This window comes from Protopterus annectens, chromosome 5.part1 (genome assembly GCF_019279795.1).
Source record: "Protopterus annectens isolate FY-2018-M chromosome 5.part1, PAN1.0, whole genome shotgun sequence".
Taxonomy (NCBI): domain Eukaryota; kingdom Metazoa; phylum Chordata; order Ceratodontiformes; family Protopteridae; genus Protopterus; species Protopterus annectens.
The window spans coordinates 408,969,325-408,994,974 of record NC_056736.1 but is presented as its reverse complement, the minus strand read 5'-3'; the positions used below and the strand labels follow the sequence as shown (position 1 = coordinate 408,994,974).

The following is a 25,650-nucleotide window of genomic DNA, read 5'->3' as shown; positions in this document are numbered from 1 at the left end:
ATATGTTACACATAGACATGACTATGAGGATGTACTGTATATGTAATATGTTACACATAGACACAACTGAGGATGTACTGTACATGAAATATGTTACACAGACATGACTATGAGGATGTACTGTACATGTAATATGTTACACATAGACATGACTGAGGATGTACTGTACATGTAATATGCTATAGGCATGACTATCAGGATGTACTGTACATGTAATATGTTACATAGAGACATGACTATGAGGATGTACTGCACATGTAAGATGCTAGACATAGGCATGACTATGAGCATGCACTGTCCATGTAATATGTTACACATAGGCATGACTATGAGGATGTACTGTACATGTAATATGCTATACATAGGTATGACTATGAGGATGCACTGTACATGTAATATGCTATACATAGGCATGACTGAGTATGTACTGTACATGTAATATGGGATGTACTGTACATGTAATATGTTACACATAGGCATGACTATGAGGATGTACTGTACATGAAATCTGTTACACAGACATGACTATGAGGATGTACTGTACATGAAATGTTATACATAGACATGAATATGAGGCTGTACTGTACATGTAATATGTTACACATAGGCATGACTATGAGGATGTACTGTACATGTAATATGTTCACATAGGTAGGCATGACTATGAGGATGTACTGTACATGTAATATGTTATAGGCATGACTATGAGGATGAACTGTACATGTAATATGATACACACAGACATGACTATGAGGATCTACTGTACATGTAATATGCTATACATAGGCATGATTATGAGGATGTACTGTACATCTAATATGTTACACATAGAAATGACTATGAGGATGTACTGTACATGAAATCTGTTACACAGACATGACTATGAGGATGTACTGTACATGAAATGTTATACATAGACATGAATATGAGGCTGTACTGTACATGTAATATGTTACACATAGGCATGACTATGAGGATGTACTGTACATGTAATATGTTCACATAGGTAGGCATGACTATGAGGATGTACTGTACATGTAATATGTTATAGGTATGACTATGAGGATGAACTGTACATGTAATATGATACACATAGACATGACTATGAGGATCTACTGTGCATGTAATATGCTATACATAGGCATGATTATGAGGATGTACTGTACATCTAATATGTTACACATAGAAATGACTATGAGGATGTACTGTACATGTAATATGCTATACATAGGCATGACTGAGGATTTATTGTACATGTAATATGTTACACATAGATATGACTATGAGGATGTAAACTGTCTTTTAGCTTTTCCCGGTTAGGGGTCACCACAAGGGAACTCTGGTCCGCTAATGGCAGGCAGTGAATTTTTATGGTGTTGAGTTGCCTGCCCAGCACCCAACCTTCAAGGAAGTCACACCCACACATGTGCACAGTTACCTGCCTATCTTTAAATTCACTTGACCACTGGGAGAACATGCTGACTCCACACAGAAGGCACTCCAGCCGAGAATTGAACCAGAGAACCTCTTGCTGTGAGGTGACAATGCTAAAAGCTGCACCATGACTATGAGGATGTACTGTATATGTAATATGATACACGCAGACATGACTATGAGGATGTACTATACATGTAATATGTTACACATAGGCATGACTATGAGGATGTACTGTACATGTAATATGTTACACATAGGCATAACTATGAGGATGTACTGTACATGTAATATGCTATACATAGGCATGACTATGAGGATGTACTGTACATGTAATATGGGATATACTGTGCATGTAATATGTTACACATAGGCATGACTATAACGATGTACTGTACATGTAATACGTTACACATAAACATGACAATGAGGACGTACTGTACAAGTAATAGGTTACACATAGGCATGACTTTGAGGATGTACTCTACATGTAATACGTTATACATAGGCATAACTATGAGGATGTACTGTACATATATTGTTGCTTATCTGGGACATAAGAACTTGAAAACTAGATTATCATTTAAGTAATCATGTACTATTTCATGAGAACAGGTTTCATGATTTAGATTAACAGTTATTAAACATATAGGGATAATTTAATTTACTTCAAATAAAGAGAACAATATTAAATGAACTGTTTAATTTAATACCTGTTTTGTAAGTTATGCATTAATAAAGTAAAAATTATAGTTGCTCTAGTCTGTAACATTTTACTTTAGAATTGCTGTGTTCATTGCTGAATAACTGAAAATATGTTGTCACTTTAAAATATTATGTTTTGTTAATTGCTTATTTATGTAATTATTGGATAATAGCATTTAGAAAATGGTATATGAGCTGCTCAAGAACTGTGTGTTTTATACCTTTAGAAGGGTCTACTTGCTATGAGATAGCAAAGCCATTCTTTCTTGCTGTGTAACTGTTAGTATTCTGCAAAATAAACTAATGAAATTATTGGAGCCAGTTTTTATTAAATTTCTTCTTTTGGGTTACTGCTGTCCTTGGAATTTTTCATCTATTGATTGTTTTAGAAGCCTTTGAAGAATAACTTGAGAAAGTTAGGATAAACAGTCCAACAATATAATTGAGGAGGTATATTATTATTTAATATACACCTTGCAATTGTAATATTATACAAAACAGAATTTAAAAAGCATAACTCTTGTACTGAGAGCAGGACATCAAGTCCCAAATACAATGTGTTTTTTTTCAGACTAAGGTAAAGAGATCTTTCCTGATCAGCAAAGTAACTGTGATGATCCTGTGAAGAAAACAAAATGATGGTTATGCCAGAAAGCAGTCAGTTAGATGCCCATGATGGCAGAAAAATTATATTATTGTATATAAAATCTGCATACCCAAAGTTCAGTATTCACTTGTTACTCAGCTGTTCAGTCAGTATAATATTCTACTTATGTTCAAAACTGTATTTAACTTAGTTAGCACTAGAATTTTATAATATAAGTCCAGCTACATCATCCTCAGAAGACTTAACTGTAAAGGATTTCCTACTTATATGCACAAACTGGACGCCCATTAATTTAAATGCAAATAACTGGCTTAGCAGGTATATGCAAAAAGACAAACTGTAATTTCTCCAGGAAATAATAAAAATGAGGAGAAGGCACATTGGATAATTGATTTATTTAAGACTACTATCTTTAGAAAGAATCCTTGTCAGGAGAAAATGTAGCTGGGAGGTGAAAGGACACATGGTTCCAAGGTTCTATGTCCTACAGAGGCAGGGTGACAAATGCTGAAATGCTTGCAAGGGGTTGAAATCAGCAGCAAATACACCAATCCCTACAATGTACAGGTAATCTCCGGTGGCACACTCCTCTGTGAAAATATGTGGACAAAGTAGTGAAGTGCATAGATGGTGAAGAAACATTGTACAGTGCATATCCTGTTGCACAGATGCATGTACAACAGTGATCAGAGTTCACGCATCCCATTGCTCTGGTGCAGCAGTTGTCCATTCTTAACATGTGTCATCTATAAGCCCTCTTTCCACTCCTGTACAGGCAGTAATTATGAGGTCAGCACTTACAGTGGACACACTATGTGCCACCACTGTCTGCCTGGCAAGTTGTATGGCTTTTTGCCATGATCCCTGTTCCCTGTTGTTATACCTGCCCTCCTGGCTGCCATGATGATGACCTGACATGAATCCCCCATTAAGAGTTGTCTCTAAAAGGCAGTCCACCACTGCAGTACACCATCTAAGTGACAGCATAGCTGATACCTTGTTTATATGGGACACTGCCCCCAGTCTCAAGTCGTTGCAACCATGTGACCATCAACATCACAGCTAAATTCTTTTCAGACTAATTTGTTTGTTTGTGTCTTTCGGCTTTACCCAGTTAGGGGTCGCCACAGCGGAACTCTGGTCCGCTAATGATTGGCAGTTGATTTTTACGTACCGGCTTGCCAGGCCTGACGCACGATCTTCAACAAAGGTACACCCATTCACGCATGTCTCCACGCAGAAGACGCTCTAGCTGAGAATCGAACCAGACAGTGTCTTACTGTGAGGCGACAATGCTACTGCAGCACCACCACCGCTGCAGTACATAAATCTGGTTCTTTCAGATTTGCATCTGTGGATGAAGCTGCTAGATATATGGTGTATTCCTATAAAGCCATCTTTTAGATGCAGGCTATGTCCTTTGAAATTGAGGAACTGAAGGATGTATGTGTCTAGCTAAGATTCCATAGTCTTGCTTTTTACTGTAAAGTTTTAATTATATCTAAATCTGGCTGACAAAAAAATGGGGGTTTCCTAAAACAGCTAAATATAGCATCTAAGCTCTGTCATCTTCTGGAATTTTTTTAGACCTCATCCAGGGTCTATATCATATGAGCGAATTGCACAAATTGCAAATGCTCATAATATCAAACATACCTGACCTCGAAGTGCTTTTTCTGAGATCGCAGTACAGTGAATAATGGGATATTTGCCCCACTGTAGTGCGATCTCAGAGCTGGAATATATATTTAGCAGGGGGGGGGGGTTCAGCCCTCCACAATAGGAAGTTCGAGGTCTGGTATGTTTGATATTATGAGCGTCCACAATTTGTGCGATTCACTCATGATATAGACCCTCCCCATCCAGACATGTGGCAGGTGTCCTAGCTACAGTATCTCTAGAAATTTAGGAGCATTTTAAAGTATGTACACATATTTTGAAGCAGTTTTTTTTTATAATACATAGTCTTATTCCTTCAGTAGTAGCCTAAATTGATCTGGATACTGTATTTTGATAGGAAACCAGGTGTAACAGTAAGTCACATTACTCTTATTGTCAACATACCAGAAGTATAAGCCTTTTCTCATATCAATGCAGCAAGCTCATCTCCCTTTAAAGGGATAATATACCTGTAGGAAGACATTTGCTGGTAACAGAAACACTGAAGATTCAGCTAAATTAGCAGGGCCAGCTTTTAAGTTACTGTAAAGGTCTAAGATACATGACCGACTTATGACATGGAGACTGTGTGTCTAAGTATATTGGGTTACATTTCAATAAATCCTTAAAAATGCTTAAAATGCAGCAGGAGTTCTGCTGTTAGAGTCTGGTTACTTGAGCATTTCTATATAATGCTTTTTTCTTGATGAGAACTCTGCAGTGGGCCAGCTGTACAATTCTGTTATTAATTATAACCTCTTTGAAAGCCCTTTTCTCAGGTGGAAAGCCAGACAGTTATGACAATTTGTTTGTTATGGCTGGAATCATCATATTGAGAGTACATACATTAGGGTTTAATAAGACTGTTCTCATCTTTAAAAAAGATGGTAACAGGCTTTTCAAATGTTTTCTTTCATTTTGCTTTTGTAGTCCGCATCAAGTATAATAGTGGCTATCACTGGCCTTTCAAAGTAAGTGACACCATGGTACAAGGGTGAACGGTGGCAGCAGCACCCATTGCTGCTCCTGCACAATGGCTCATCTACTGTTCGGCGGTCTGGATTTGATGCCTCCTTCAACTGCGATACAATTTGTGATGTATTAGAGTTAGGTGTTCATGTAAGTAGAGGATTCTTACATACTTAAAGGCATCACAGATGACCCTGTATTGTGGTGCCACTGTAAAAATGTATATATTTTTCAACAGAGTCTGTTAAAGCTTTTCTGTCATCAGAATCTAAAAATTTGGATTCCTTATTTGTTTATTTATTTAATTAATTTCTTTTTGTGAAAAAACTTTCAGACTTTCTGATAGACCTATTCCTCTTGTTTCTGGTTTTCTTTGCATATAGATATGCAAAAGTACTTCTTAGCTCTTTTCTTTCTTATGTTTTAAGTTATTTTTGTCACATATGAATTTACATATATCTTTAACATACTGTCATCCAACAAGACCAGTATAGAGCTGGTATCCCACACCAAACAACTTACTGGGATTAAAGATGACCACCTGAAATTTGATCTCTACCTTCAACAAGCCATAATCAAGACACACCAAAATCTAGTCTGCCTCTACAGAGTAAAACACTACCTTACTGACTCTGCCAGACAAAACACAGCCACTTCTTTTCTCCTCCACATCCTATGATATGCCTCTCCTACCCTAACAAATCACAAAGCTGCTCTATCAGCCAAACTAGAACAATACTACAGTAATGTAGCCAAATTTGCAACCAACTAATAATGACATCACTGCCTCTCTCTAAAACAACTTAACTGGCTAGATCTAAATAACTCGATTATGCTCACAATTTAATTACAACTTTTAAACTACTGAGCAACCCTGAAAAATTCCCACCTCTTTATTCCATCATTCAATGTTATACTACTAAGAGACCTCTGTCATCCATTGACAAATTATTACTGTCCATAACTAAACCAAACAACAGTGCAGGATACTCCCCATGTTCACATTGCATTGCTAATTGCTGAAATACCATCTCACTTAACTTAAGAATAGTCTGCAACTTGAAAAACATTAAATGCCAACTAAAGCAACTTCTGAGAGATAAATGGTTCTGCACCTGCACCACCCCTGGTTAAACTGGTACAAATATAGCTATCGGAATCTGTGACACAATTCACTGCTGCACAAACCTTAATGTAATATTATTACAACTATACCCTCCAATATCATCTCATCTCCTTTACCTTCATTGTGCCCCACCCCCTTCCTTTCTTTGGTTTCTCTAACTCTTTGTCTTCTCTTCCAGTGTCCTAGACTTTGAATAAGGCATTATACTAACAGATAGTCTTAAGTAAAACCTAACAATCTATGCATACTGTTGATATTGTACTGCATATACCTCCCTGCATTAAAAGATATTCATATACAACCCATGTAGCTGTTGCTTTTAATTGAAATTGATTGTAAGTGATGTAACTGATGTCAAGGATGTCTGAATAATGGAACCATTGCCCATGAATGAATCTGACTGTAAATTATGAAACAATGCAAATGATGTCCATGATGTCTGTATAATGCAGATCTTCTTCCAGGCCTCCACTGAAAAAGGGCACTGCTCAGTCAGACTTTCCTAGTAAGTAAATGCCAATAAGTAAATAATAAATAAATATACTTAGGTCCTTTAACTATCTCTGTCTAGCAGCTTGGTAAATCCCGAACAATTCTTCATGACCGATTTTTTATTATGTTCAGGCCCTAAGCAGAACACGCATTTGAGTAGTAACCTTTTGATACTATCTGCCTACCATATACATACTTGCTCATAGGTTTTGAGGACAAAGACAACTAGATGCTTCAGAGGTTCATAGGTGTTTACTAGGCTAATGACCACAAGGGCCTTTTTAAGCATAGACATGCATCCCAAATCTCTGTCAAGTTTTGATATGCTTGCTAAGTGTAAGCAGGGATTTGGGAGATGAAACATTTATAAGCAGGGGCCTAGGAGATGAACCATTTACAGAATGGCCTGTGTCCATTAGAGACACAGGTGCCAAACCAGGGATGAATTTCCTGTTCCTCATCCAACTGTCCAAGTTGCACTTGAATTGGTTAGGGAGGAACTCTGCTTCCGCAACTCTCATGGACATGGGCAGTCATCACTAAATGCAGTCTTGGGTATTAACTAATACCTCTATGGTATTACATTGGGTTGAAACAGCTAGGCTTAAAATGACCTCTGGGTCAATAACTTAGTAATCTCCTATGATCCTATAGAGAGCCTGTTCCATAGATGGGGCAGTCTCTGGGAAACATACCTGTCTCGCAAGCAGATCTTATTGTATTCTGAAGATTTCTTCAGAAATTGTATTGCATCAATTGTATTATGAAGATTTCTTCAAAAACTGTCAGCTGGAGCTAAACAAGCAATGATGAGTGACCACCAAAGGCAGGAACTGGTGGTAGAAATGACATCAGCAAATACCAATCTGAGATATGTAAGACAGTTTCATGATACCTACATCAATGACTTCCATGGCATAAGACCTGAGTCTCATGATACCTACATCAGTGACTTCCACGGCATAAGACCCTAGACTCATTACACCTACATCAATGATTTCCATGGGACAAGACCCTTGACTCATGACACCTATATCAATAACTTACATGGCAGAAGACACTGGACTTATGACAGCTACATCAGTGACTTCCATGGCACAAGACCCTTGGCATCTACATCAGTGATTTCCATGGCAGAAGACCCTTGACTCATGACACCTACATCAGTGACTTCCATGTCAGCACAAGACCCTTGACTCATGACACCTACATCAGTGATGTCCGTGGCACAAGACTCATGTTGATTCTTGCATGGAAGATATTCACTGCTGAGAAAAATCCATCCTGAAAACAGAATACAGAAGTTTGGTAAACCCAAATATTATGCTTAATGTTACAGTGCTACTGATGTTATGCCTTACATGATACACTGATCTTCTCCAAAGAGATTATAGTAGTAGTAGTGTGGCTGTAGGCATAAGAGAGTTAATGTATTTGTGTTTACAAGTAAAATGCTCATTTTTTTAATGTTTGTGACTTACAAAATTACACTACTTTTTTATTAAACTTTCAAATGTATCTGGTCCTTTGCCTCTGAAGCTATGAGCACACAGTAAGGAGTATGTTACAGGTAACACCCTCATTACCATTTTCTTAAAATTTCAGGAGAATATAGGTTCATAGGTTAATAGGTAGGAACTAGGCTATCGGCCCTAAGGCCTATACAAGCCTAGCCATAACGATTCCCTGGATATTGCTTCCCACAGATATTTACTTTCTTGGACCCCTGTCTAGCAGGGCTACTGATGTGATCCCTGGGGTGAATTTCCTATCTCCCATCCAATCATCAAGGTTCCTCTTGAAGAGGGCCATTGAGGCGCTCTGCCTGACATGTATGGGCAGCCTATTCCAGAGTATGGGGAGTCTCTGGGTCAGGAACCTATCCCTCCAGCATGTTCTATTCATTGTGATGACAAGGTTAAGATCCCTGGAGCATGTGGCTCGGAGGGATTGGGATTTCTTTAAGTGTAGCATGTCCAACAACTCTGGGTTTGACATGGCCTTGTATGTTTGGCAAAGATTGCTTCTGAGTAGGTGATATGTGACTGAGTATAGCTAGAGTTTCTTTAGACGGTGAGCATAAGGCATCTGCTTTAGGCCTGTGATTCTTTTTGTGATGTATTTCTGTGGCCTTTCTACTTGTGGCAGATGTCTTGTGAAGTATATACCAAATGGGGCATTGTATTCTATAATGGGTCTAATGAGGGATGAGTACAGAGGGACAATGACCTCATTTTTTTCTGGATAAAATCCCTTAGTGATGAGGTGTGCCACGTAGAAGGATTGTGGCTATATGGTTATCAAAGGTGAGACCACTGTCCACCTGTGTCCCTAGGTCTCTTATCACAGTTTTGGTGTTTAGTGTACTGCCACCTATGTGGTAGTTCACAGGTACGTGTTTTTTCCCAAATGGGACCACTATACATTTTTTGGCATTTAGCTTGAGCCCACATCATTTTGGAGATAACTCCCTTTTACAATCAGGAACCCAAAGCAGACAAAATAGTCAGTAGTTTGGAGAAGCCTTCTTAAAAATGACTAGAAGTAAAGTAATTTAAAAATAAGGAAAAGTTCCCATAAACAGACTTAATGGCATTTATGCATGCATGTTTTATTTTAAGGAATCATTACATGAAACTGGACAAATTAATATCCCTGCTTTAAATTATTTCTATATTTTACTTCCATGACCCATGCAAGTTTATTTAATGTCAATGTTTCAAAATGTAGTATTATTTAATTAGCAAATAAATGATCATTCTGTAAAGTAGATAAAATTTACCTGAGTGATCCTTATCCATAATATTAAATATGATTTCCAGGTCTGCCTTGTACCTGTATAATGTCTCTATTACATTCGACTGAACCTGCAACAAAAAAAGACAAATAATCATCATATTTTCTGGTATGTAATACAGTTTCATGATGAGATAATATACACTAACATATATAAAAATGTCAATATCCATAACCAGTTAATTATCATTTTTTTATATATGTAGCTCATTCAAACGTTGCATAGTTGACTTGTTGCCTAACATGCACTTGATTAATGTCTCCTGTTGGATGCATGAAAGTCTCAGTCCATAATGCCTGAGAATAACTTAATTCTCCAACAAACACCAGAATAATGTTGCGTTAAAATGCTGGAAAATTAAGGTCCTTCTTTGGCAGTCTAATCATCATGGAGATTGATTGTGTGTGTGTGTGTGTGTGTGTGTGTGTGTGTGTCTGTTCCCCTGAAAATAAGTTGTGGGCAGGAGATTGGAATGGGAGGGAGGAAACAGGGTAGGGAGCAGAGGGCATTGGGCCCATGGTAGAATACAGTCCTTGGCCCGAGATATACTTAATCTGCAACTGCATGTAGCGGATTCAGATTCAGTAAGCATTCCACGTAGTGACATCAAATTCAGTAAGCATTCCGTGTATTGACAACAGATTCTATAAGCATTCTATGGGATGATATCAGCTTCTGTAGACATTCCATTTAGTGACATCAGCTTCTGCAAGAACTCCATGTAGTGACTTCAGATTCTATAAGCATTCCACATAGAGACATCAGCTTCTGTAAGCATTTCTTTAAGTGATTTCAGCTTCTGTAAGTATTCCATATTGTGACCTCAGCTTCTGTAAGGATTCCATTTAGTGGCTTCATATTCTGTAAGTATTCCATGTAAGGATATTAGATTCTATAAGCATTCTGTGGAGTGTGATCAGCTTCTGTAAGCATTCCATTTCATGTGTTATCCTTCTATAAGTAGTGACTTTAAATTACATAAGTATTCCATGTAATATCATCAGCTTCAGGAAGCATTCTGTGGTGTGACCTCAGATACTATAAGCATTCTATGTAGTGACGTTTGCTTCTGTAACCATTCCAAACACTGACTTCAGGTTCTGTAAGCATTCCACATAGTGACATCAGATTATATAAGCATTCTATGGAGTAGCATCAGCTTTTGTAGGCATTCCATGTAGTGACTTCAAATTCTGTAAGCACTCCACGTAAGGACTTTAGGTTCCCTACTCATTCCATTTACTGACATCAGATTCTATAAGCATTCCATTAGTGATGTCAGCTTCTGTAAGCATTGCATTTAGTGACTTCAGCTTCTGTAAGCATTCTAGGACTTCATATCCTGTAAACATTCCACGTAAGGATTTCAGATTCTATAAGCGTTCCATTTTCTGACATAAGCTTCTCTAAGCATTTCATGTAGTGACTTTAAATTCCATAAACATTCCATGTGACATCATCAACTTCTGTAAGCGTCTCATCCATTGACCTCAGTTTCTGTAAGCATTCTAAGCAGTGACTTCAGCTTTTGTAAACATTCATGTAAGGACTTCATTTTCTCTAAGCATTCCATGTAGTGATTTCAGCTTCTACAAGCACTCTATGTAGTGACTTAAGATTCTGTAAGCATTCCATATTCTAGCATCAGCTTCTGTAATCCTTCCATAAGGAGGGTGGGAGGTTTGCATAGTGGTTAAGATATTTACCTTACAGACACAAGCTGCAGGGTTTGATTCTCACATGGGGTAATTGGCTAGGCTTAAAATGGCCCACAAGGGCAGTCAGCCTAGTATTAACCTATGAACCTATAATAACTTCAGCTTCTATAAGGATTCCATGTAATGACTTTAACTTCTGCAAGTATTCCATGGAGTGGCATCAGTTTCTATAATTATTTCTTGTAAATACTTCAGCTTCTGTAAATATTCCATACACTGACTTCAGCTCTAAAAAATATTCCAGGGAGTAACTTCAGATTCCCTAAGAATTCATTGGAGTTAGGTCAGCTTCTGTAAACATTCCATGTAGTGACTTCAGCTTCTGTAAGCATTAATATCAGATATCAAAAGTGTTCCATGAGTGGCATCAGCTTCTGTAAACAATCCATGCAGTGACATCAGATACCATAAGCGTTCTATGACTGGCATCAGCTTCAGTAAGCATTTCATATAGTGACGTCAACTACTGTAACCATTCAAAGCACTGACTTGAGATTCTGTAAACATTTCCTGTAGTGATGTCAAATTCCATAAGCATTCTGTGCAGTGGCATTAGTTCTATAAGCATTTTATGTACTGACTTCAGATTCTGTAAGCATTCTAAGCAGTGAAATTAGTTTCCATAAACATTCAATGAAGTGATATCAGCTTCTCTATCCATTCCACAAGGTGACTTCAGCTTCTGTTAGAATCCCATGTAGTGACTTCGTATTCTGTTAACATTTCACATAAGGACTTCAGATTTTATAAACATTCCATTTAATGACTTCAGATTCCATCAGCATTCCATGTAGTAAAATCAGCTTCTTTAAGCATTTCACTTGGTAACTTCAGCTTCTGTACATATTCCAAGCATTGACTCCAGTTTCAGTAAGCAGTCTTTGCTGTGACTTCAAATTATGTAATCACTCCATATAGTGACATCGGCTTCTGTAACTATTCCATGTAGTGACTTCAGATCGTAAGCAGTATATGTAGTGACTTTGGCTTCTGTAACTATTTTATATAGCAACTTCAGCTTCTGTTAGCATCCCATGTAGTGACTTCATATTCTGTAAGCATTTCATGTAAGGGCTTCAGATTTTACAAACATTCCATGGAGTGTCATTAGCTTCTGTAAGCATTCCGTGTCATGACTTAGGCTTCTGTAAGCATTCCATGGAGTGACTTCAGATTCCATTAGCCTTCCATGTAGTTTCTTCAGACTCCATAAGCATTCCATATAATGTCAGCAGCTTCTGTAAGCATTCTATGTAGCAAAGATTATCTGTAAGATTCAAAGCAGTGATGTCAGCTTCTGTAAGCATTCCATATAAGGGACTTAATTTTCTATAAGCATGACATACATTTTCTAAAGGATTCAAAGCCTACAGTTCACATCCCTGTCATTATTTCATGAATGCAATCCACAACAATTTGCATGAAACCCATAGATTTTGCAAGGAACAGACCAAAATACTTCTCAGCTTCTGTGTTAAGGAATTTTTAACAAAGACAGAAATATTAGAGAAGAGAAAAAGTCCCATAAAAGGACTCATTTTAAACATTATGTTCATTTATGTATTTCTTAAACATGTAATCCCAATGAACTCTGTCTGTGTGACTTAATGTCATGCAGTAGGTGAATGGAAGTGAAAGGATTTAAATCCTGTCATTTTTAACTACAGGAAGCAGTTCATTAACAGCTTCAAGCTTTATGTCTCAGATAAATCTAATGCTCTTTAAAAATTAAAAGACAACAATTGTGGAGTTAGAGAAATTTACTTATTTATTTATTTATTTGGCATCTGTTTACCAGGGAAGTCTGACTGGGTCATGAGGTACCCATTTTCAGTGGAGGCCCTGGGAGAAAAGATCCAGATGCATACGGTTAGCAGAATGAAAAACTAGACATACATAATAAAGTCATAACACTCGAGCACAAATATAGGTTCATAGGTGGTTACTAGGCTTTTGACCCGAAGGTCTTTATAAGCCTAGCCAAGTATACCCAAATAATACTAAAAAGCCCAATATAAAGGATCTTGCCTAAATGTAAGATCTTAGTTAGCAATGACTGCCCATATCTAGGAAGGTCATAGGTGAAATCCCTGGCAGGAATTTATGGTTTCCCATCCAGTCAACCAGGCTACACTTAAACAGGGTCATAGAGGGCCTTTGTTTTATGTGAATTGGTGGCCTATTTCAGAGGAGTGGTAACCTCTGAGAGATATACCTGTCTCTCCAGCAAGTCCTATTTATGTCACAGGCCAGGTTAAGGTCCCTGGAGCAGGTATCCCTTGTCCATTTGACTTCTGGATGTGCACCATTTCTGTTAGGTTTGGATCTAAGATTGCTCTGTAGACCAGGCACAAGTCTCATCTAAGTAGTCTGTATGCTACTGAGTACAGTGACAGTGATTTCAGTCTGTTAATGTATGACGTGCTGGAGATTCTGAATTTTCTTAGTTAGAAATCACTGAGGTCTCTCAAGTTGCACAGGTGCCTGGTAAGGTACATTCCAAAGGGAGTACTGCATTCAATTATTGGACTGATGAGGGTCGAGTACAGAGATATGACCTCTTTCACCCTTGAGGCAATGCCTTTGCTAATGAGGTGTGCGATGTTGAATTCCTTCCTTACCACAGTAAAGACATGGTGGTCAAAGTTTAGGCTACAGTCAACTTGCATTCCCAAGTCTCTCACTACTGAGTTGTTACTTAAGGTATTACTATTTAAATAATAGTCTGCAAGGATATCTTTTTTTACCAAAGGGGATGAAAATGCATTTTTTAGCACTGAGTTTGAGTCCATGGCCTTGGCACCAGTGTTTGGTTTGTGTAAGTCCCTCTTAAAGTATATTGACATCATTTGGGGAATAAATGATTGCACCTAATTTGTAGTTGTCAGCAAACTTAGTCAGTCACAGCCCCCCCCCCCCCCGTTTTGGCCTGAATTTTTGGGAAGTATATTCCAAACAAGAGGGGGGCCCTGTGGAGCCCCACTGATGACAGGCCTGCTGGGTTGAGGTAAAGTCCCCAACTCTGACTGAGTGTGATTTGTTGATGAGACAGTTAGCAACCCACCTGACAACATAAGGGTTGATATTCAACTGGGAGAGTTTATTAATGATGCCCAAATATGGGATTGTGTTGAAGGTCTTGGTTAAGTCAAGGTAGGCTGCATGCACAGATTTGCCTTCATTTATGGCTCTGGTGACATTTTCAAAGAATTCCATCAGGTTTAACAGGCATGACCTGCCTTTGACAAAACCAAACTGTGTTGGATCATAGGTTTGAAGATCACCTATATCCTTATTTATAAGGTCTATGATGATTCATTCCATAGCCTTACAGATAAGGCTGGTTAAAATTATGGGTCTATAGTTCTCAGGGTCTGTTGTGGTACCCCCTTTATGAAGGGGGATGACAGTTGCTGTGTTCCATTTAGCAGTGCCAACATTAATACTCAGGCTATGGTTGAAAAGAGTACCTAATGAAGTTGCTAACTCATGTTTTAGACCACTTAAAATGCAATTTGGTATGCCATCCGGCCTCATACAGGCAGTGCTTTTGACCTTGCAAAAAGCATTAATGACTTGCTCTTTGGAAATGTAAGGTGGGAGAGATGTAGAGAGAATGTTTTGTGGAATGTTTGGAGGGAACGGGGGGGGGGTGAAATTTTTGCCAAACCTGTCAGCTAATAGGTTACCTATTTTTGCAGTATCAGTGTGTGTGTGATGCTATCCACAGCTAGCTCAGCACACATCTGGGTCCTACCTTTTAGGTTACAGATATAGCTGAAAAATGCCTTACAGTTATACTTAGCTATGGTTGCTAAATTATTTTTCGAAATTGCCCTTAGAGTATGTTACAAGTTGTCTTATTTGTTTGATCAAGCAGAGGAGGGTGTTCTTCCAATGCTGGGACCTCTCATTTTTATTCTTAGACAACAACTTATTCTTGTTCTTTAACTTATTAATGCTAGATGTCCACTGGGGAGGCTTTTTTTTTCTTGAGTATATTGTTTTGATCCTATCAGGTACAGCTGTGTCAATACATCTGTGTAAATAAAGTCCAAAAATTCCACAGGGAATAAGTGGAGTCCACAAGCAAAAAAGTACCAAGAAATCTCAAACAGGCTGACTCCAAACACAGGGAAGTAGAGCAGCAGCAAAACTTACAAAGTTCCAAATAGGCAGCAAACGAACAAGTAATCCAAATTCCAAACACAGAGAGCTGGAAACTGTATGGAAAATGAACTTTTAATATAAAAAAATAAAAACAGATTAGCGCTTTTGCACATAGCTTCTTCATATCTTTAGTAAAACACACAACACATTTGATGTTTAAATAGTATGACATAAGTAGACGTAGATCAAACTAACCAATGTGCTGCAATGTAAGTGAATGGAGTACATTCTAGTTAAGAAAAGCCAACGCACTTACAGCAATATACACAAAAAACATTTAAATATATAAAATAAAAAACTATAAAAACAGTCATACTTTCTGCAATCTACAAGACTTTAAAAGAGGTTTAATAGAAACATGTTCATTCAGGCCAGGTTCACAATCTGACCTGAAGTTAAGAATCCATTTCAGCTCTGCTTTCCTGTTTTATTCATAACATCACCTAGTCACTCTGTGGGAACGATAGAATCAATAGCCATAAACATAAACTTATGGCCATTACCTGCTTGTATAATATGCTTAGCTAATGCACTGGACTCATTATACGTCTTAATACAGGATAGATGGTCTCTGATTCTGTCATGAAGATGTCTACTTGTCTTCCCTATATAAAATGCAGCACATGAAGTGCAGTGAGCCAGATATGTGTTGCAGTTTGCTGTAACTTTAAATTTAAACAGTTGTCCTAAGCGGGGATGTAAAAAGCTATTAGAGCTATCAATAAAAGGGCAAAAATTACATCTCCCACAGGGATATGTAGCAAGGGATAAATGTTCCTTATTGAAACTAATGGAACTCCTAGGGTAACACAGAATTAGTTTGAGAGATAAGGAATTCTTATAATAAAAATGAGGCCTTTCATGCACCAGCAATGCCACATCAGAGTCAGTCATAAGAATATTCCAATTGCTATGAAAAATGTTCACAATGTGTTTGTTATCATAGATGAATGTTAAACCTATTCAACCAGGGTCTGAATCAGTGCACAAAACCCCCTCCTTTTTTCTCATGGGTGACCCATAATAAGGTTTCCCACATGTAGATAAAAGCATCATTCCTTCCCTAGAGTCCTTTTGGTGGCGTTTTATATAGGGAAGATGAATAGACAGAATCAGAGACCACCTGTACTCTTGTTGATTGCAGAAGGTGTGACTGTTTTTATAGTTTATTTTTATTTTATATATTTAGATGTTTTCTGTGTATATTGCTCTTTAAGTGCTTTTGTTTTTCTTAGACAGAATGCACTCCATTCACTTACATTGTAACTTGCATCACAATGCACTCCATTCACTTACATTGCAGCACTTTTATTAGTTTGATCTAAAGGAAAAGAGGCTTCTAGCCTGGTAGGACTGACCTGGTCAACAAACTGCAATTAGATAAATAAAAATAAATAAAGAAGTCATCACATGGAATGCTTATAGTAGCTAATGTCACTACATTACTTACAAAAGCTGAAATCACTACATGGAATGCTTATATAAGTAGAAGTCACTTCTTGGAATGCATACCAAAGCTAAATTCGCTAGAGGGAATTATTGGAAAATCAGAAGTCACTGCATGGAGTGCTTACAGAAGCGGATGTCACTCCATGGAATACTTATGCAATCTGCAGCCACTACATGGAATGCTTGCAGAAGGTTAAGATATTCCATGAAATGCTTATGGAATCTAAAGTCCTTCCATGAGATGCTTACAGAATATGAAGTAATTTCATGTAATGCTTACAGAAGCTGAAGTAACTACATGGATTGCTCACAGAAGCTGATGTCACTACATTGAATGCTTACAGAAGCTCATTTCATTAACTGAATGCTTATGGAATCTGATGTCAGTACACAGAATCCTTACATAATCTGATGTTACTAAATGGAATGTTTACAGTAGCTGTTGTAACTCCATGGAATGCTTATAGCATCTGAATTCATTAAGTGAAATACTTACAGAAGTGGAAATCACTGCATGGAATGCTTACAGAAACTCACGTTACTCCATGAAGTGATTATGGAATCTGAAGCCACTGTATGCAATGCTTACAATAGCTTAGGTCATTATTTGGAATCCTTACAGAAGCTAATGTCACTCCTTGGAATGCTTATAGATTCTGAAGTGCTTACATAGAATATTTACAAAATATGAAGTCACTTGCTTACATAAGTGGAATTAACTACAATAAATTCTGACAGAAACTGATGTCACTGGTGGGATGCTTATGAAATCCGATGTCAGTACAAGGAATGCTTACAGAATCTGATGTCACTACATGGAATGCTTAGAGAAGCTAGGTCACAGTCCCGAATACTTACAGAATCTGAAATCACTGCCTGCAATGCATATAGAAGCTGTTAAAACTCAATACAATGGTTAAGGTAGCTATTGCAACTCCATGCAATGCTTATGGAATCTGAAATCACTACATGAAATGCTTACAGAAGCAAGTCATGACAGGAATGCTTACAGAAACTAATGACACTCCATGGAAAGCTTATAGAATGTAAAGTCCTTACATGAAATGCTTATAGAATTTAAAGTCACTATATGGAATACTTACAAAAGCTGAAGTCACTAATAAAATGCTCAGATAAGCTGATGTGATTACATGGAATGCTTACATCATGACATGGAATGTTTACAGAGGCTTAAGTCATGATATGGAATGTTTACAATAGTTAATGACAATCCATGTAATTCGCGTCTATATCATAACATCAACAGCTTAGGTTGTCGAAGCCAAAATCATCAACATCTAAGCATTGAAAGCTAAAAACAGCGAACAGCCAAATCATCAAATTCTTTCCTAGGGAAAGAATTCACTTGGCCATCCACAAACAAAATAAACAAACACACCCAAACATAGTGGGGGGCTTTGCCCCCACACCCCTCCTGACTAAATATACCAACTCCGAGACCACTCTACATTGGGGAAAGGGCAAATCCTGAGGAAAGAATTCAATGATGTGGCCGTTCACTGTTTTAAGTGTTTGACACTTAGGTGTCAATGAATACGCATTCGACAACCTAAGCTGTCGACAAATCAATAGGGAACCTGTAATTCATATAGAATCTGAAGTCCTTACATTAAATGCTTATAGAATATGAAGTGACTACATGAAATACAGAAACTGAAGTCACTACATGGACTGCTTATGGCATCTGAAGCAATTATATGGAATACTTAGAAGCTGATGCCACTAACAGAATGTTTATGGAATCTGATGTCAGTACATGAAATGCTTACAGAATCTGAAGTCGTGGATTGGAAAGCTAACATTAGCTGAAGTCATTACACTGAAAACTTATAAAAGCTGATGTCACTGCATCAATGCTTACAGAAGCAAAAGACACTTCTTGGAATGCATACTGAAGCAGAAGTCACTACATGGAATAGTTAATGAAATCTGAAATCATTACTTGGAATGCTTACAGAAGCTGAAGTCATTACATGGAATTCTTACAGAATCAGAAGTCATTGTTTCTTTAAGTATTTCAAGCAGTGACTTCAGATTCTATAAGCATTCCATGAAGTGTCATTAGCTTCTGCAAGCATTCCATGTCATTACTTAAGCTTCTATAAGTATTCCATGTAGTCAGGTCAGATAGCATAAGCATACCATGGAGTGACAGCAGCTTCTGTAAACATTCCATACAATGATTTCTGATTTTATTAGAATTCCATATAGTGACTTCAGCTTCTGTAAGCATACAATGTAGTCACATCAGCTTCAGTAAGCATTTCTTGTAGTGATTTATGCATCTGAAAGCATTCCATATTGTGACTTCAGATTCTATTAGCATTCCTTGGAGTGTCATTAGCTTCTGTAAGCATTCCTTGTAATGAATTCCAATGTATGACTTTAGCTTCTGTAAACATTCCAGTCAGTGACATTAGATTCTGTAAGCAAGCCTTTTAGTGACTTTATTTTCTGTAAGCAATCCATGTAGTAACATTAGCTTCTGCAAGAATTTCATGTAGTGACTTCACAGTCTATAAGTATTTCATGTAATGCCTTCAGCTTTGGTAAGCATTCCTTGTGGTATCTTCAGATTCTGTAAGCATTCCATGCAGTGACATTATATTCCTTAAGCATTCCATTAGTGGCATCAGCTTCTGTAAACATTCCATGTAGTGACATCAGCTTCTGTAAGTATTCCATGGTATGACTTCAAATTCTGTTAGCATTCCATGGCGATCCATTAGCTTCTGTAAGCAATCCATGTAGTAACATCAGCTTCTGCAAGCTTTTCATGTAGTGGCTTCAGATTCTAGTATTTCATGTAATGACTTCAGCTTCGGTAAGCATTCCTTGTGGTATCTTCAGATTCTGTAAGTATTCCATACAGTGACATTAGATTCCATAAGCATTCTGTTAGTGGCATCAGCTTCTGTAAGCATTCTATGCAGTGAGTTCAACTTCTGTAAGTATTACCTGTAGTGATGTCAGAGTTTGTTAGTGTTCCATGAAATTATATCAACTTCTGTAAACATTCCATTTAGTAACTTCTGCTTATGTACATACTGCAAGCTGTGATTTCAGATTCCATAAGCATTCCATGCTGGGACTTCAGCTTTGCAACCATTCTATATAGTTACTACAGCTTCAATAAGTATTCCAAGGTGTGATATCAGCATCTGTCAGTATTCCTTGGAGTGATATCAACTTCTGGAAGAGACACATGTAGAGACTTCAGCTTCTGTAAGCATTCTAAGCTGTGACTTCAGGTTACATAAGTACTCTATGTTATGACTTTTACTTCTTTAAGTATTCCACTTATTGGCATCAGATTCAGTAAGCATTTCTTATAGTGACTTCATGATTTGTAAGCATTCCATGGAGTGACTTTAGATTCTATAAGCATTCCAATGCATGACTTCAGATTCCATATGCATTCCAAGTAGTGACTTCAGATTCCATATGCATTCCAAGTAGTGACTTAAACTCATAACATAAAATATTTATAGAATTTAGTCTCCTGTAAGCATTTCACATAGTGGCTTTGGCTTGCATTAGCATTCCACATAGTTATATCAGATTCTGTATACATTATTATCAGATTCTGTAAGATTGCTGTGTAGTGACCTCAGCTTCTATAAGAATTCCATGTAGTGACTTCAGATTCCATAAGCATTCAACTGAGTGATGTTAGATTCCATAAACTTTCCATGGAGTATTCTATGTAGTGACTTCAACTTTTGTATGCATTCCCTGTAGAGACTTCAATATGTCTTGAAATAAAAAAAGTTCATTATGAGCACAAAAGAAAGAGATCTTTCACATACTTTTACTGAAATTTTATCCATTGCGTAACAGTTGCAAGAGTTTGGGCAGGCCAGGCCATTATACTTCCTAGGGCTCCATTTGACCATGGTCTGGCAGCAGCAGCACTAGATGGAGTATGAAGCAGACTAGTATCTCCTTTGGCCACTTGTTTCAAATTATGAGAGGTGGTGTTTCTCATTTGTGTAATTAAAGGTTAAGAGCTATACCTCATGTATTATAATGGTTTAGTTTGTTAATTTCTACACCAAATTAGTACTCATTTCCACTTGCCTTTATATTTAAAATGTTAAAAACTATTTGCACGGATACTGCCTAGTTACTCAGCTTGTTACAGGAAAATAAATAAAGCAGATAAATGAATACAGCACATTGACTTAAAGGAGGAAGGATAACTTGGTTAGAAAGTTTACTCTTGTCCCGCACTGGAAGTGAAATGGAATAAGAAGGAAAAGACCAGCACAGCCTTATCTCTGCATTCTATCCCCATTTTAATCATGGACCATCCAGAAAGGTAGCTGGCTCAACCAACACCCTGTGCAGATACCATGAACAGGCACCCCACCCTCTGTACTGTAGTGATTGGTTTATTGCAGATCCATGCCTCTAGCTCTTATATTGAAGCAAAAATACAATAGCAACCCCCCAAAAAAACTGGATGTCTTTCTAACCAGGTAGCCAGATGCATAAGCCCCACACACACACAGCCATTCAAGTCCTGTTTCTTTGCCCTGCCCTGACTCTTCACCACTGCATTTAAATCTGAGTATTGTAGCATTCTGTGTGTGGTCTGAACTGTATCAACTGGTTGCTACATTGTAGCAAGCAGTTTACTACAGTTTAAAAGTGAAAACAAATGTTTCTTCTTTTTTTTTTTTTAACTAAAACCTGAGGACTGTAGTGCTCTATGCAGGCAGGGTATAACGTTTTCTGCAGTTTATATCTTGCCTGTATGGAGCACTATGGTGTTCAGGTTTTAGTTAAAAAAAGATTTCCTTTTTACAGATTGTAGCAAACTACTCCCATTTTGTCAGAAAATGCAAACCTTTAGGAAAAAATACAAGGGTGCCATGAATTTCTGAGTATTCCCTTTAAAATTATAATTTCCAGAGTTCAGTTCAACAGCCACTGTACCAAAGTTAGCAGTGTGATTATAATATTAGAGCCATAACTTGTTACTAGTGATGCTTTCCTCTGCATTTGGCATTCAGCCAGATAGGAAATCACTAACTCAATTTCATTTAGGCAGAAAAGCTGTGCACTTAACTGATTAATGTATTTCTAGTTTAGCATTAAAGGTAACAGAAAAAAAATGCAGTGAAATGAAATGCTGCCAGAGTATTTTTCACTGTTCAATACATACAGTAGCATATCTCTCCATCTTCTGTATAAAGTCAGAGTAATGGAGTAAAAGGCCCCAAATCATTGACAGAGTGTAAGTATTTTCCTGTAAACTTAGGAAGTTGCTAGGATTGCAGGTGTTGCATTAGCATGCATTTTCTGAAGCATAGGAAGTTTGAAACTCAAATATCTGTTTTTATGTAGTGATTGCAGTCCTCAATATTTTGCCAGAAAAAAACATAAATTTTATGATAAACATATGAAAAGGTATGAGGCAAAGGTCTGGGTATTCCTCGAATTTCTGGACATTTGAGAGGTACTTGCATGTATAGCAGTATGACGTGGCTCAGTTAAGGCTTGGAGAACAGCAGGAAGTTCATTTATTAATTGCAAAAGAATTCTGAAAATTGTGTGTGTGTGTGTTTGTGTGTGTGTGTGTGTGTGTGTGTGTGTGTGTGTGTGTGTGTGTGTGTGTGTGTGTGTGTGTGTGTGTGTGTCTGAGCATGTGTGTGTTAACTGCTCTGAGTCATACACTAGGCAAATGGTGTGCTTAGGAAATCAACTCGAGGAGTACATGAAAACAAGGAGATAGTTTTCATAATTTTAGCTCATAGCTTTAATCCTCTGCACTACAACCATACCTCTCAGCTATCCTGATTTTGTAGAATATCCCTTGCTTTGTATTATATTTTGATCTGTTCCTCATAAAATTTTAAAAACTGCGGTTTTCTGCAAATCCTTGCAAGTCACAGTCATTAAATAATGGCTCACAACTCTGTGTGCATGTGCGCGCGCGTGTGTGTGTGTGTGTGTGTGTGTGTGTGTGTGTGTGTGTGTGTGTGTGTGTGTGTGTGCGTTCTCCTGAAACAGTTGTTGTTGGCAAGGGAATGGGCTGGGTATGCAGGAGGCAGTAGGTTGAAAAAATGCCTAGGTCCCAATGTGTACTTTAAATTTAACAGTACAGTAATTGTATTTTAGCATGTGATGAACAGTTTTGCATGCATTCAGCCTTTTCCAGCTTGCAGAGGGAAAAGCCTAGGTATCTCGTTCCTGTAAAAACATAATTTAATTTGGTTTGCTTATCTTAATTAGTGAATAAAAAAAAACAAAATTGAATGGAATATGTTGCATATTTCATATTATTCTTAAAAATTTGTATATGTTATTTGAGATACCAAGGCTTGTCAGTTTCAAAATGTAAAAAGGTGATAATTACCTTCTAGTATACAGCAGATTAGTCTATAAATAAAACAGAAACTCACAATGTTTTATAATGTATGTAGGATTTATCTGTGCTTTACCTCCGTTGTTGGTTGCTCAATCTGAATATCTTCAAAGCACGACTGGTATTCAACATTCCCATCAGAGTTGAGTCTTGCCAGTCTTGAGCGCAGCGTTCGCCATGGCAGATCTAAATGTAGGACTGACTCCATTGCTGCAGCCCACTCACTAATGGAAATTGTCCCTTAAAACAACAGTATTCAATATTAAGTAGTAAATCATTTTATTTAGCCTGTTTAACAGAAATCTGCATGTCTCTGCTGAAAAAACATATACAAATGTAATACTATGTGACACCTGTGAGGTGGTGAAATGAAACTCTCTCAATGCATTATTTGATTCTTTGGAAAATAAAATAATGTAGATGTGATGGCCATTTAGGATCTCTGATGGTCCCATCAGACTCTTAACACATTTTATTAACATTGTCTGAAAAACAGAGCTGAAAGATGGTGAGGCACTACATGCAATATAAGTTGTTTGGATTTGCTTATCAAAACAAGGACTCACACTGCTATATAGAAACCAGGGAATAAATATAGAAATGTTATTTCTCACAATGTTTTCAAGGAAAGCAACGTGGAGTTACAGCAGCACATAATCAGTACATGGTTCAGGTGAGCAGAATAAATGCCAGTCTAAGACTTCTATCATTTCAAATAACATTTTTTTCTTGAAGGTGTGACTTGATCTTATTAGTTCATAAATACATTCTAGCATTTCCCTTATTTAACCATCTTTAATTTTAACCAGTTCCTCCTGTATCTGACTTTAATATTTAGTATTTTATGTCATAGATAGGAATGTACAAAAATTGCTTGCACATGTATCCCTCTAAGTTTTCTAATGTAGTGGCTTTGTAGTGGTTCGTAAACAAGAATTATTCTGTCCATTTTCCATGTAAATTTATTAAACTTACATTGTATAATAAATGTGAAAATCTATTGATTCTTTCAAAAAATTAATATTTTCAATCTCTTTTATTAGTGCTGCTTTACTAGGTCACCAGATGGCAGATGGATATTCTAAATACAGTCAAAACAGATTGTAGTGTAAAGGAAGCATTGTATCTGTCTTGTTTGACTCTCATTAGAATGTTTTATGTATGCTTACTTACCTTTGCGCAATGTTCATAACAGAATGGTATAAACTGCAAGTCAAGATTGCTTTCCTATTTTACTTTAGCAGAATCCTATTAACTGAAGTGTATATACTGCCTGTATACTTTATTTTAGAGTTAGACAAATTCAAATATAGGCATTAGGCAATAAACAACTCACCACAATATTTAATATCAAAGAATGTCAACATGATTCCAACTAACCCTAATGTGAGCTAATTCTACATCATCAGCATGGGGTCACTTTTTCTTCATAGGAGAAGGCATCCCAGATAATCAAAATGATTTATGTTGTGTCTGTGGAAAGCAGCTAGCAGGCAGAATGACAAGTACTGCTGTGGGCTATTATTTTCTGAAGGAAGTTGTTTTTACTTGCAGAAAATTTGGTGTAGTAGGTAAACTGTACCACCTTATTCAAGCATGCCAACCATAACCCTACCCCTGTATAAAATTCTAACCCTACACATTACATATTAAAAACCCTTTCCCTTACATTGTCAGTACATGACAAAAGGACATAGAAGACACACATCATCAAACATGCACAACACTGAACCTAGCCCTTTATCTAACACTTACACTAACCATAACCCGAGAACAGTTGCACATGGGTTTATATTAAATCATCGAATGCTTAGAAAAGCGAATGATGATTTATCGACCCTATGTAAGCGAAAGCTTACAAACTCTAATGCTTAAAACAGCGATTTTTTTTCCCTTGGAAAAAAATCACTGTTCAAAAAAAAAAAAAACACTTAAAATATAACCCCCCTTTACTTAAATATACCAACTCCGAGATCACACTACAGTGACAAAAACGGTAAAGTAATGGACGCGGCCAAGCGATTTCTTTCCCAGGGAAAGAATTTGCTTATATGCCGCTTCGTCATTTTGCCTTTTCATCTTTTCAAGTTTGACCAAGGCGTGTGTCTTCGGTCATCTTATAGGAACCAG

At 37.3% G+C, this 25,650-nt stretch overlaps 1 protein-coding gene across 3 annotated transcripts in view; it reads right to left on the bottom strand.

The window, feature by feature from the left end:
- The window catches only part of PPEF1 (protein phosphatase with EF-hand domain 1), an 829,637-nt gene that overhangs the window by 155,111 nt on the left and 648,876 nt on the right, over window positions 1–25,650 (bottom strand). For all 3 annotated transcript variants that reach the window (XM_044073062.1, XM_044073063.1, XM_044073064.1), the window contains 2 exons: window positions 23,597–23,760; window positions 9,775–9,859 (listed from right to left, as the gene is read on the bottom strand). In XM_044073062.1, the coding sequence (XP_043928997.1) occupies window positions 9,775–9,859; window positions 23,597–23,760 (249 nt within the window). The remainder of the gene's footprint in view (window positions 1–9,774; window positions 9,860–23,596; window positions 23,761–25,650) is intronic.